The sequence below is a fragment of the Ailuropoda melanoleuca genome, chromosome 11, assembly GCF_002007445.2.
Source record: "Ailuropoda melanoleuca isolate Jingjing chromosome 11, ASM200744v2, whole genome shotgun sequence".
Taxonomy (NCBI): Eukaryota; Metazoa; Chordata; class Mammalia; order Carnivora; family Ursidae; genus Ailuropoda; species Ailuropoda melanoleuca.
In genome coordinates, this window is record NC_048228.1 from 76,494,049 (window position 1) to 76,508,083 (window position 14,035).

Consider the following 14,035-nt stretch of genomic DNA (forward strand, 5'->3'; position numbering starts at 1 on the left):
AACCCTCTGAACAACTAGATTTAGATATTTGCTTCTTTTTCTCCGGAATCTCCACTTTAAAAAGGGAGAAGATAGAAATTGAGAGTATACATGTGAGTCCTTTTCCAAAACCTTAATTATTTGTTTCCTTGTAAGTAATTTCCTGCCTATTGCCAGAAAAGATCTGAGTTGGTTACATAGAAACTAGGGATAAAGTGATAAAACTGTATTGAACTAAGATCAATATACTCTAAAATTTTTCTATTTCTTGAGCAACTTAACTTTTTTTTTTTTAAAGATTTTATTTATTTATTCGACAGAGATAGAGACAGCCAGCAAGAGAGGGAACACAAGCAGGGGGAGTGGGAGAGGAAGAAGCAGGCTCATAGCAGAAGAGCCTGATGTGGGTCTCGATCCCATAACGCCAGGATCATGCCCTGGGCCGAAGGCAGACGCTTAACCACTGTGCCACCCAGGCGCCCCTTGAGCAACTTAACTTTTAAACAAGAACAGCCAAAGCCAAGTTTGCTTCTCTAATTTAACTCCTTACTGCTCTCTAAATACCAAAAACCTCAAGTGACGATGTTTAATTTCAAAACAGACCAAAACAAAAGAAACAAACCAAGTAAACTATTTTTCTTGAGTTACATGTAGTTTTGCCGTTCCTTCAATGTATACTTTCTATGTTGTGTCTCCTGCTCTTTCCTCTCCCTGGAATGCTATCATCATCTTCCATTTGTGCAGCTTTTACTCATCCTATTCCATGTTAGGCCAACTGGCACTTTTCTGTGTAAAGCCTTTCTTGGTCCGTCACAGAGAATAAATACTCACTCTGCTGCACATTTATTATTGAACTTTACATGTCTATTAGAGCACCTCATATATTCTGCCTTATATCATTTATTCAAGAAATATTTATTATGCAACTACTATATGCCGGCACAATTCTAGATGCTGGGATCTGACAGTAAATAAGAGTCCTGCCTTCACTGATTTCACAATTTAGTTCAGGAAGATAGAGAATAAGTCTATCAAATATATAACAAATATATAACATCAGATAATAATGACCATAACAAAGAAAATAAGACAGAATGGAGAGGATCATGTATGGGGTGGGGGGAGGACGTATGTGGGTAGGGTTATTTTAGCTAGAGTAGGAAAGAGGTTCAAAGAGGAGAAGGCAGTAACCATGAAAAAAATTTGGAAGAATGGTTTCAGGCAGAGTATACATACAGCACATTTAAAGACTGTGGAACAGAAATAAGTTTGGTATGTGGAAAGGACAAAATAAGGTTGGTGTGGCTAAGAGCAAAGAAAGCAAGGAAAATGGTAGGGGTTGAGGACAGAGAAGGAGACAGGGACCATATTCCATAGGATTTTGGAAACTATGGTAAGGAGTATAACTCTTATTCTACTGGCAAAAAGGCGGCACCATATGATTTTATGCAGATATTTGATATAGTCTAATTTAGGTTTTACAAAGATATAGCTTAAAATGTAGAGAATAGGGATGCCTAGGTGGCTCAGTCAATTAAGTGTGTGCCTTCGGCTCAGGTCATGATCCCAGGGTCCCAGGACTGAGTCCCACATTAGGCTCCTTGCTCAGCAGGGACCCTGCTTCTCCCTCTGCCTGCTGCTCCCCCTGCTTCTGTGCACTCCCTCTGAGTCTGACAAATAAATAAATAAAATCTTTCAGTAAAATGTAGAGAATAAATTAAGGGGACAAAAGCAGAGGTGGAGAGAACAATTAGGAGAGGACTCCAGGTAAAGGATGGTGAGGTTTAGACTAAGGTTTCAGTAAGAGGCATGGTGAAAAGCAGTTACACTAGGTATCCATCTTGGAGAAAATGCCAGTTGGACCTGCTAATGGGATTTAAATATAAAAGGGTCTATAAACAAATCTCTAATATTTCGACATTGAATAAATAAGCAGGCTTTTTTTTTTTTTTTTTTTTTTTTTGCAGAAGAGATGAAGGAAGTGGAGGTATTAATGAAGTACAAGGAAAACCAGGAGAAAGACTGTCTTGGGCTCCTAGAGAAGAAGGTGTTCCAAGGAAAAGGAATACTCGCTACTGATGGCAGTCATTTCAATATTTCTTCCTTCTCGGATTTCCAAGAGAAGAGATCCCCCCCCCCGACAATACTGGTGGCCTCCCCTCCTCCCCAGTGGCACTCTGGAGGTTGACTAAGTTTAGTGAGGTAAATTTAGGAGAGAATGCTGGTCATGCTTATTAGCTCCCTTCTTTATTTTGGGAGTCGGTACACATTCTCTCCTGTTCTTCATGGCTCCATATTTGGGCAAGACAGGTAGACTTGTCTACAATTTACTGGGTAAGTCTAAATCAGAAGAATCATTAAACTCTAATGTACTGGCTTGGAACTCTGAAAAATAGATGAGGAAAACAAATAAGGACTAAAATTTTAGGTTGTTACTGGGGTCATGCCATAGTAAGTCACCACAGCTTCTGGCAGTTTTGTCCCCTTGCATACAGACTACAATGGCCTTGAAGAAGTAGAAACAGCCCTCACTGAGGGTGCAGGTCCTGTAAGATACGCTGCTGCAGCTTACACTTGAATGCTATAGATGCACCCTGGCTGGGTATTGCCAAGAAAGCTGAGGTGAGATTCTATATCAGGAATTAGGGGAGAAAAATGCCTATTTAAATTTTTTCTCACTTTTATAGTGTTTTGCAGTCAGGTCCCCAGACCAGGATTTTAAATGGCATTTTCTACGTTCTCTGTGGACAACAGAACACAAGAGGGAGCTTCTAGATTTTAAGTGTTAAGGCCAGCTCTTGACAAACAATATGCAATTAGATGCCCCGAAATTCTTTTGTTTTTTTTTTTTATGATTTTATTATATTATGTTAATCACCGTACTGTACATCCCCGGATTCCGATGTAAAGTTCGATGCTTCATTAGTTGCGTATAACACCCAGCGCACCATGCAATACGTGCCCTCCTTACTACCCATCACCAGACTATCCCATTCCCCCNTGTTGTTTCTTGCCTTGTCTATCTTTGCCATTCTAACTGGCGTAAGGTGGTATCTCAGTGTGGTTTTGATTTGAATTTCCCTGATGGCTAATGATTTTGAACATTTTTTCATGTGTCTGTTAGCCATTTGTATGTCTTCATTGGAAAAGTGTCTGTTCATATCTTCTGCCCATTTTATGATTTGTTTATTTGTTTCTCGTGTATTGAGTTTGAGAAGTTCTTTGTAGATCTTGGATACCAGTCCTTTATCTGTGGTGTCCTTTGCAAATATATTCTCCCATTCCGTGGGCTGTCTCTTAGTTTTTTTGACTGTTTCCTTGGCTGTGCAGAAGCTCTTTATCCTGATAAAGTCCCATAAGTTCATTTTATCTTTTATTTCTCTTGCCTTTGGAGATGTGTCGTGAAAAAGGTTGCTCTGGCCGATGTCATAGAAGTTGTTGCCTATGTTCTCCTCTAGAATTTTGATGGATTCCTGTCTCACATTGAGGTCTTTCATCCATTTGGAGTTTATTTTTGTGTATGGTGTGAGAGAGTGGTCAAGTTTCATTCTTTTGCATGTAGCTGTCCAATTTTCCCAGCACCATTTATTGAAGAGACTGTCTTTTTTCCACCGGATGTTTTTTCCTGCTTTATCAAAGATTAGTTGCCCAAAGAGCCGAGGGTCCATTTCTGGGTTCTCTATTCTGTTCCATTGGTCGATGTGTCTGTTTTTGTGCCAGTACCATGCTGTCTTTGTGATCACAGCTTTGTAGTACAGCTCGAAATCCGGCATTGTGATGCCCCCAGCTTTGTTTTTCCTTTTCAACAGTTCCTTGGAGATTCGGGGCCTTTTCTGGTTCCATACAAATTTAAGGACTATTTGTTCCAGTTCTTTGAAAAATGTCCTCGGTATTTTGATCGGGATAGCATTGAAAGTGTAGATTGCTCTGGGTAGTATGGACATTTTAACTATGTTAATTCTTCCAATCCATGAGCATGGAATATTTTTCCATCTTTTTATGTCTTCCTCAATATCTTTCAAAAGTGATCTATAGTTTCTAGGATATAGGTCCTTTACGTCTCTGGTTAAGTTAATTCCAAGGTAACGTATGGTTTTTGGTGTTATTGTAAATGGGATGGATTCCCTAATTTCTCTTTCTTCAGTCTCGTTATTCGTGTATAGAAATGCAACTGATTTCTGGGCATTGATTTTGTATCCTGCCACCTTACTGAATTGTTCTATAACTTCTAATAGTTTGGGAGTGGATTCCTTTGGGTTTTCCATATAGAGTATCATGTCATCTGCAAAGAGAGACAGTTTGACTTCTTCTTTGCCGATTTGGATACCTTTGATCCCTTTTTGTCTTCTGATTGCTGTTGCAAGGACTTCTAGTACTATGTTGAATTAGTGGCGAGAGTGGGCATCCTTGTCGTGTTCCTGATCTTAAGGGAAAGGCTTCCAGCTTTTCCCCATTGAGAAATTCTGTTTTGAACTGCCTCCAGAGCTAACACAAGGAATTCAACAGGAAGAAACCTTATCCATGATTTTACTTGAATTTAGATTTGCAACTACAAACTCTGACCATGGCTCTAGATTTCTGAGTTCTATTGTTCTATTGTTCATCGATAAATAAAAACCAGTATGTCTGTTTTATTACAATGAGAATGTGCTGCATCCTTTGGCTGAATAGAGAAAAACTAAACTCCAAAAAATTATTTTAGAAACAGTAAAAAAAAAATGCAGAGAGATAAATGAAGAGATGCTGTTTAAACTGGAAGATGAGAAATATTGAAAGGTATGAGAACTTTTGGGATAAATAAGACAAATAAGGAAAGAAAATGTGATCTTTAAAATTAGAGTAGAATGTTATAAAGAAAAAGAGATTCATGGAGCTCAAATTGCTGATAAAAATCGATTACAGAAAAGGTGAAAACACGTTGGTAGTCATTAGATCAGAAATAGTGACAAAGTCCAAGGAAAAGCAAGAGATCTACGAGGAGCCAGGATTCACAACCCCCTTGGGAAGCATCCTATTAAACCCACCCCTAAATTCCATAATAAAAGCAATTGGAGAACTGCCCCTTGGCGATCAGAATGGCCAACATGCTGGGAATAACTGAAACTGGAAGATGGGTATATCAAATATTTATTTTTTCTACTTCTGGATATATTTGAAATTTTTCATAATAAAAAATTTTTTTAAAACACTAGAACAATATTAGAAAATCTGGCCATATTTCAAAAAGGACTACCAGCAAAATCAGCATAAAATACTTAAAACACTACTGGCATTTCAAGGTTGTAATTGCAAGTAGAGATGAAGGCACTTCTGATGCTCTAAAGGACTATCACAAATAAACTCACAGAAGTAGAACTCTAAGGAATGGCACAAGAAAGGAGAAACGTATTAAAAGGACATGGAGAAATTAGATATCAAACAGTTAGATACTGTTCTGACAAGAGAATGCTTTGGCAGACCCAGGACACAGTGAGTTCACACATATCATTACTAGAGTTCCCCTAATACAAAGAAAAATACCATTGAAAAACAAGTGTCTGGATCAGGGGGAAAAAAAAAGTAAAGAATATTGAACTTAAAAATATTTAACAGGACTAGCCCCATACATTTTAGAGAAGGAAAGCAGCCATCTTCAGTAGGAGAGTGAATGTTCCTTAGAGAAATATGGGAACAGTAGAGGGAAATTAAAGTGTTATCCTATTACTACCAAAAGAGTGTAATAGAAACAAATTCTAGGGGCGCCTGGGGAGCTCAGTTGGGTAAGTGTCTGTCTTCGGCTCAGGTCATCTCAGAGTCCTAGGATCAAGCCCTGTGTCAGGCTCCCTGCTCAGCAGGGGGTCTGCTTCTCCCTCTCCCCTTGCCCCTAATCATGGTCTCTCTCTCTTGCTCACTCTAATAAATGAATAAATAAAATCTTAAAAAAAAAAAAAAGAAATTCCATTCAAACCCTGGAACATTTCAAGGTTGACAAGTATGAATCCTCAAAAGGCCTCTAGTAACACTGCTTTCAGAAGTCAGCAGCTACTCTCAAAAATCTGGTGACAATGATCCTCCACATAAAACAGATTAAGACCTAGGAACAGATCTTCCCAGGAGGTAGGTCCCACGAGTCTAAATTATTCCACAGCCAAAGGCAGCGGCAGCAACTGCCATGGCACAGAAGTGACAAGGCTGGCTAATAAGGCAGACAAAGATCCCATCAATGAGATGCCAGAAACACAAAACTCCAAGGGGAAATGGAAATTAAGGAGTTTTGAATATAATAAATGGAAAAGAAAAGAATATCAAATACAATATGACTAGAGTTGTCATCATTGCCAACCTAAGTTTTGCCAAAAGGGAGCAATGTCTCAAATATAACTCAGAAGAAAGTTAGCCTTTTCTCCAGATGGGACATTCACTTCGTGACACGAGATACCTCCCAATTAGGTTTAAAAGCAACGCTGACTCTGGACATGACTACTTGGTATTTTGGAGGTACTGGTGACTTTGATAAGACCCATTGCAGTGGAGTGGTGGGGATGAAAGCCAAATGAAGATGATTCAAAAGAGAATAAGAGGTAGGATAATAAAAGTAAACTTCCTATACTGGTCCCAATATTAATTTCCTTCTAATAGGAAGTATTCTGGCACACAAGTAGGTAAGTTAGTAAATCTGGTGCTGCAAAGTGAGGTACTTTTATCCGATTACATCTATTTTTTTCAGTGAAAGATGAAAAAAGGTCATCAGCTGAAGAGGAAGGCTGTAGGAAGTTTGGGAAGAGAGGAAAAATATGCAAGAGCTATCTCAGAGTGAGAGACTGAATGCACTATGTAAGTACAGTAAGACTGTCAAATAGTATTGTGCCCATCAATTTTATATATACTCATATAATAAGAAAGAACAATCAGAATGGCTGTGTGATTTTCTCCTCCAAGGGCTAACTTTTTGAGCACAACCAAAAAAGTGGCAGTTTGAATATTTAATCAGGGTTAGAAGTAGGAGAGAGGACAAAGTATATGAGAGAGTTAAATTTTGCTGAAAACCTAAGAAAATAAAGTCTTCTCCCTTACCTATATTTATACATTTATAGCACTGTTATGAATTTAAAGAGAAGTTATGTCCCAGTTTTTTTAATTTCAAGAAAACCAGAGACAGACTATATAATTCAGTAAATTACAATGTGCTCAAGAAAATCTTGAATTTTGATCAGACATGCTAAAATTCCACTGTGCAAAATATATACACATAACATTATCAGAAAGATAATCTTACCTTGGTGTTTCCCAGGAAGTCTCTATATTCTCTTAATATTTTTTGGTTTCTAAATAGCCCTTTATAAAAAAAGAATTACAAAGTACATTTAGCTCATACGTATTCTATCAGTCACATTTTAGGTTAACACAATTATTCTCTTTAAGAGTATGTTAAATATGTTCTACTGGCAATCAGCAAAAATATTATTATAAAAAATCTGGATCTGCAACCTGAATAAAAAATGGGCAAAGGACTAGAACAGACCTTTCTACAAAGATGATATACAAACAGCCAACAAGCACATTAAAGGATGCTTATATCAAACTCATTATTGGAAAAATGCAAATTAAAACTACAATGAGGGGGGCACCTGGGTGGCTCAGTCGTTAAGCATCTGCCTTTGGCCCAGGGCATGATCCCAGGGTCCTGAGATGGAGACCTGAATCAGGCTCCCTGCTCTGCTGGGAGCCTGCTTCTTCCTCTCCCACCCCACCTGCTTGTGTTCCCTCTCTCACTGGCTGTGTCTCTCTCTCTGTCAAATAAAATCTTAAAAAAAAAAACAAAAAACTACAATGAGGTATCACCTCACACCCATCAGAATGTCCATTATCCAAAAACAAAACAAAACCAAACCCAGAAAATAACAAGCGTAGGTGAGGATGTGGAGAAACTGAAAACCTTCTGTATGCTGGTGGGACTATAAAATGGTGCAACTGCCATGGAAAGAAACATGGACAGTTCCTCAAAAAATTAAAAACTACCACATGATCTAGCAATCCCACTTGCTGGTATACATTAAAAAAAAAAATAAAGCAAGCAAGCAAGCAAGGAGGGTCTCAAAGAAATATTTACATACCCATATTCAGAGCACTACTATTCAGAATAGCCAAGAAGTGAAAGCAACCAAAATGTCCACGGATAAACAAAATGCAGTATATGCATACAATGAAATATTATTCAGACTTAAAAAGCAAGGAATTCTGGCACACAGATGAACCTTGAGGACATTAAGCTATGTGAAATAACTGAGTTAAAAAGACAAACATTGTATGATTCTATTTATATGAGATAGCTATAGCAGTCGAATTCATAGAAACAAAGTAGAACAGTGGTTACCAAGGGCTACAGGTGGGGGGAAAGGGGAACCCACTGGTTAACAGAGTTTGTTTCACACGATGAAAAAGTTCTGGGGGGGCGCCTGGGTGGCACAGCGGTTAAGCGTCTGCCTTCGGCTCAGGGCGTGATCCCAGCGTTCTGGGATCGAGCCCCACATCAGGCTCCTCCCCTATTGAGCCTGCTTCTTCCTCTCCCACTCCCCCTGCTTGTGTTCCCTCTCTCGCTGGCTGTCTCTCTGTCAAATAAATAAAATCTTTAAAAAAAAAAAAAAAAAGTTCTGGGAAGAAAATTTCTAAAGATTTGTTTCATAACAATGTGAATATACTTAATTCTGTTAAAATGATAAATTCTGTTGTGCTTTTTAACACAATAAAAAAAGGCAGGGAGAAATCTAGATTTGCAATGAAAGAAGGGTATGTATGTATGTATGTATGTATGTATTTGAGGGAGTAGGAAGGGGCAGGAGAGGGAGAGAAAGAATCTTAAGCAGGCTCCATGCCTAGTGCAGAGCCTGAGCGGGGGGCTTGATCTCACAACCCAGAGATCATGACCTGAGCTGAAATCAAGAGTTGGACACTTAACCAACTGAGCCACCCAGGCGCCCCAGCAAGGCACTTTGATATAAGATTCTCTTCTCAATATTATCTAAACATAGGAGCTACGTAATCTTGATAGAAGAACCAATTTTTCATTTTTTAGCTCAAGGTTTAAAAATACAAGAAAAATGGGGCGCCTGGGTGGCACAGTGGTTAAGCGTCTGCCTTCGGCTCAGGGCGTGATCCCGGCGTTATGGGATCGAGCCCCACATCAGGCTCTTCTGCTATGAGCCTGCTTCTTCCTCTCCCACTCCCCCTGCTTGTGTTCCCTCTCTCGCTGGCTGTCTCTATCTCTGTCGAATAAATAAATAAAATCTTTAAAAAAAAATACAAGAAAAACAAATTTCTATTACTTTATTTTCTCAAATTGTGTTTGAATATTTCTTTTAACGTATGTACAGCCTATTCATGGTATCATTATTTTAATAGCAGAAGACTGGAAACAACCTATGGGGGAGTGATTGAGTAAACTATGGTGTACCCCCCAAAATGGAGTATTATAAAAGGAATGAAGAAATGTCTCTATTTACTGCTATAGAATGGTCCTCAGGACATAATGCCAAAAAAAAAAAAAGCAAGGACAGAAAGTACACCTTATTTATGAAAGGGGGCGGGGGGGTTGATACCTGTATATATGCTATTTCATAATATATTTTTTAATGGAAAAAATAACTCCAAAACTAATTTTTTAAATGGTTACCAACGCGAGAAGAGGAATAGGGTGGAAGAGATAAGGATGGAAACTAAATTTCTCTAAAGGTTAGGTCTGGTAGATGTGACTCTGGAATCACGCAAATATTTTACAAAATTATAAAATAAAAATCAAAATTATTTCTAAAAATCAAAAACGAAGTGAAACAAATGAACCTAATTTTACATCTATTTGATGGTTTATCCATGCAGACAGAAATTTCAAGTGAATTTAAAACAAAGATATGTAACCATACGTCCCTAGTAGAATATATACTAAGACAAAAAGTCAAGAAAACTTAAATCATCCTGATGGTAATAATATTGGTATTACTATTTTGAAACTACACTGTATTCTTTCTGTATGTGTGTATACACATGTAAGAATAAACCAAAAATATAATTAATTATATTAATGGATTAAGAAATAAGATTTTCAGGGGCGCCTGGGTGGCACAGCGGTTAAGCGTCTGCCTTCGGCTCAGGGCGTGATCCCGGCGTTATGGGATCGAGCCCCACATCAGGCTCCTCTGCTATGAGCCTGCTTCTTCCTCTCCCACTCCCCCTGCTTGTGTTCCCTCTTTCGCTGGCTGTCTCTATCTCTTTCGAATAAATAAAATCTTTAAAAAAAAAAAAAAAAAAAAAGAAAAGAAATAAGATTTTCAGTGTAAGAAAAGAGTAACAAAACACAACAGAAAAAAAGAAAACATAAGTTTTTCAGAATAGGCTATATATCTTCTCTCTTAAGAAAAATGAAGTATTTCCTATTACTGTCCACTGGAAAGACCTTAAAAATATGCCAGCCTATTAAAAATGAGCACCTCTGGGGCACCTGGATGGCTCAGTTAAGCATCCAACTCTTGATTTCAGCTCAGGTCATGATCTTGAGGTCATAAGATAGAGCCCTGCATCAGGCTCCACGCTGGGCAAATAGGCTCCTTGGGATTCTCCTTCTCCCTCTCCCTTTGCCCCTCCACACCTCTTTCTCTCTATCTCAAAAAAAAAAAAAAAAAAGTACCCCTAATTCCCCAAGTACAATCTCTCAATTTTCTTACCACTAAAAAGAAACGGGGCTCCTTTCAGAGATGGGTAATGCCCGGTCTGGGACAGGACATGTACAAGATAAATCTGAAACAGGGGCGCCGGGGTAGCGCAGTCATTAAGCGTCTGCCTTCAGCTCCGGGCGTGATCCCCGCGTTCTGGGATAGAGCCCCGCATCAGGCTCCTCTGCTGGGAGCCTGCTCCTTCCTCTCCCACTCCCCCTGCTTGTGTTCCCTCTCTCGTTGGCTGTCTCTCTGTCAAATAAATAAATAAAATCTTAAAAAAAAAAAAAAGAAAGATAAACCTGAAACATCTTATTGTACCTAAGAGCAAGGACACTACAATACTAGGGTTACAACAAAGGGACTTCAGAACCAACTTGAGGTGCTTCCATTGGCCAAATATGGGACAATTTGAGCACCACTACTTTGCCTACTTTGTTCTTTCCTTTCTAGCATGTCTCCTCCACCCTCTTTCCCTTCTCCTTGATCTCCTTTCTTTCCCACCGCTCCCCTTCTTGATACTGAATTCTCATACTCTCAAGAAACTCTCTCTACTCCTTTTCTTCCTATATTACTGACTATAATTGTCTCTCAATTCCCACTTAGAAATTTCACCAACTCATCAAGGGAAGGTAATACTGTCACCTTTAAGCTTTAGAAATGTACAGAATTTAGAAATACAGTTAAAGAATTCAGATTCTCCTAAATAAAGCCTGACTGTCAAACAAAAATGTGTGTACATTTTTCTTAGATACTAGCACCTCTACCTCTATTTTAATCCTGCCATATTATATCAGTTCCCCAAAGTAACCAGAACTGAACTGCAGTGCAAGCATCTAATTCCCCAAGGCAATCTGCCCTGTTGGAGTAACACTGGATCATATCCTGTATTAGCATCTCTATTACCTAAAAGAACCCAATGGAAGCCTTTAACTGAATAGTGATACCAAAATTCTGAAGCTCCCTGTCCCCAATATATATTTCTTTTACTGAAATATTTCACCCCTGTGGATTTAACTGCAGCTCTCTTTAGCATATCTGTGAATATAAAAATAATCAACAACTGTTTGCTTCTTCTGAGAAGCCAAAACCCCACAGATACTAGGATTCACTGATTCTCCTTATTACTTTTCAAAATGCTAAACTAATGATTTAAAGGATATGGATTCTGCAAAAAAAAAACTACACTGGCTCAATATGCAGATGACTTAGTATTATATATTGCAGGTCTAATAGAACCTCAAATATATTCCTTATTCCTCCTGACTGGATTAGATGGAAAGAGACAAAATGTTTTCAATTTTGTCAAGAAAAGGAATAATCAGCAGAAGGTCACTCATTTTCTTTGCCTGAATTCACACTATCCAAAACCACCCTCGATCTTCAACCAAGGTGCAACTGAGAAGATATTCGGACCTACTGACAGATTACTGCAGGCAGTGCTTAGTGAACTTTCTAAAACAGTTCAACTATCACTATCATATAAACTAAAACAAATACCTGTTTTTTAGAGATATATACTGAAATATTTAAAGATGAAATGGACTGGTTTCAAAGTAATTTAGTAGAGTGAGGGTAAGGGAAATATAGATAAAACAAGGTTGGCCATGTGTTGATAATTGTAAAGCTGGGTGATGGATTCTTGAGGGGTTGTTACACTTTCCTCTGTACTTCTATGTCTGAAATCTCCCCACTGATGGGGGGAATGAAACAAAATGTGAAGAAGGAACATTAGGAAATATTCAGAACAAAAACCCGCAACAAAGTAGGGACAGAGGGAACATATCTCAACATCATAAAGGTCATGTATGAAAGACCCACAGCTAATATCATCCTCAATGGGGAAAAACTGAGAGCTTTTCTTCTAAGGTGAGGAACAAGACAGGGATGTCCACTCTCACCATTGTTAAATATAGTACTAGAAGTCCTAGCCTCAGCAATCAGACAACAAAAAGAAATAAAAGGCATCCTGGGGCGCCTGGATGGCTCAGTTGGTTAAGCGTCTGACTCTTGGTTTTGGCTCAGGTCATGATCTCAGAGTTGTGACACTGAGCCCCACACTGGATTCCACACTGGGTGTGAAGTCTGCTTAGGAATCTCTCTCTCTCTCTCTCCCCACCCCCCTGCCCTGCCCCACTCCCTCCCTCACTAGAAAAAAAAAAAAAAGGAAATAGGCATCCAAATCAGCAAGGCAGAAGTCAAATTTTCACAAATCACAGATAACATGATACTCTATGTAGAAAACCCAAAAGACTCCACCAAAATATTGCTAAAACTGATGTGCAAACTCAGCAAAGTCACAGGATACAAAATCAACATACAGAAATCTGTATACACCAAAATGAAACAGCACCAAAAATGAAACAGCAAAAAGAGAAATCAAGGAATTGATTCCATTTACAACTGCACCAAGAACCATAAGATACCTAAGAATAAACCTAACCAAAGACGTAAAAGGTCTGTACTCTGAAAACTATAGAATACTTATGAAAGAAACTGAAGAGGACACAGAGAAATGGAAAAACATTCTATGCTCATGGATTGGAAGAACAAACTTGTTAAAATGTCTATATTACCCAAAGTAATCTACATATTTAATGCAATCCCTATCAAAATACCACCGGCATTTTTCACAGAGCTAGAACAAGCAATCCCAAAATTTGTATAGAACCACAAAACACCCCAAATAGCCAAAGGAATCTTGAAAAATAAAAGCAAAGCTGGAGGCATCACGATTCTGGACTTGAAGCTATATTACGAAGCTGTAGTCATCAAGACAGTATGGTACTAGCACAAAAACAGACGCATAGATCAATGGAACAGAACAGAGAACTCAGAAATGGACCATCAACTCTATGGTCAACTAATCTTCGACAAAGCAGGAAGAATGTCAATGCAAACAAGACAGTCTCTTCAACCCACTGCTGTTGGGAAAACTGGACAGCCACATGCAGAATGAAACGGGACCGCTTTCTTACACCATACACAAAAATAAATTCAAAATGGATGAAAGACCTAAATGTGAGGCAGGAAACCCTCAAAATCCTAGAGAGAACACAGGCAGCAACTCTTTGACCTCAGCCATAGCAACTTCTTACTAGACATGTCTCCAGAGGCAAGGTAAACAAAAGCAAAAATGAACTACTGGGACTTCATCGAGATAAAAAGCTTCTGCACAGCGAAGGAAACAATCAACAAAACTAAAAGGCAGCCTATGGAATGGGAGAAGATATTTGCAAACGACATATCTGATAAAGGGTTAGTATCCAAAATCTATAAAGAACTTATCAAACTCAACACCCCAAAAACAAATAATCCAGTTAAAAAAATGGGCAGAGGAGAGGAAGAGACATTTTCCCAAAGAAGACATCCAG

At 38.6% G+C, this 14,035-nt stretch overlaps 1 protein-coding gene across 1 annotated transcript in view; it reads right to left on the bottom strand.

Annotated features, from left to right (window-relative positions):
* SLC30A9 (solute carrier family 30 member 9) overlaps positions 1–14,035 on the bottom strand; it is an 86,977-nt gene that overhangs the window by 39,989 nt on the left and 32,953 nt on the right. The window contains exon 7 of the mRNA XM_011227719.3: positions 7,235–7,293. Coding sequence (XP_011226021.1) covers positions 7,235–7,293 — 59 coding nt within the window. The remainder of the gene's footprint in view (positions 1–7,234; positions 7,294–14,035) is intronic.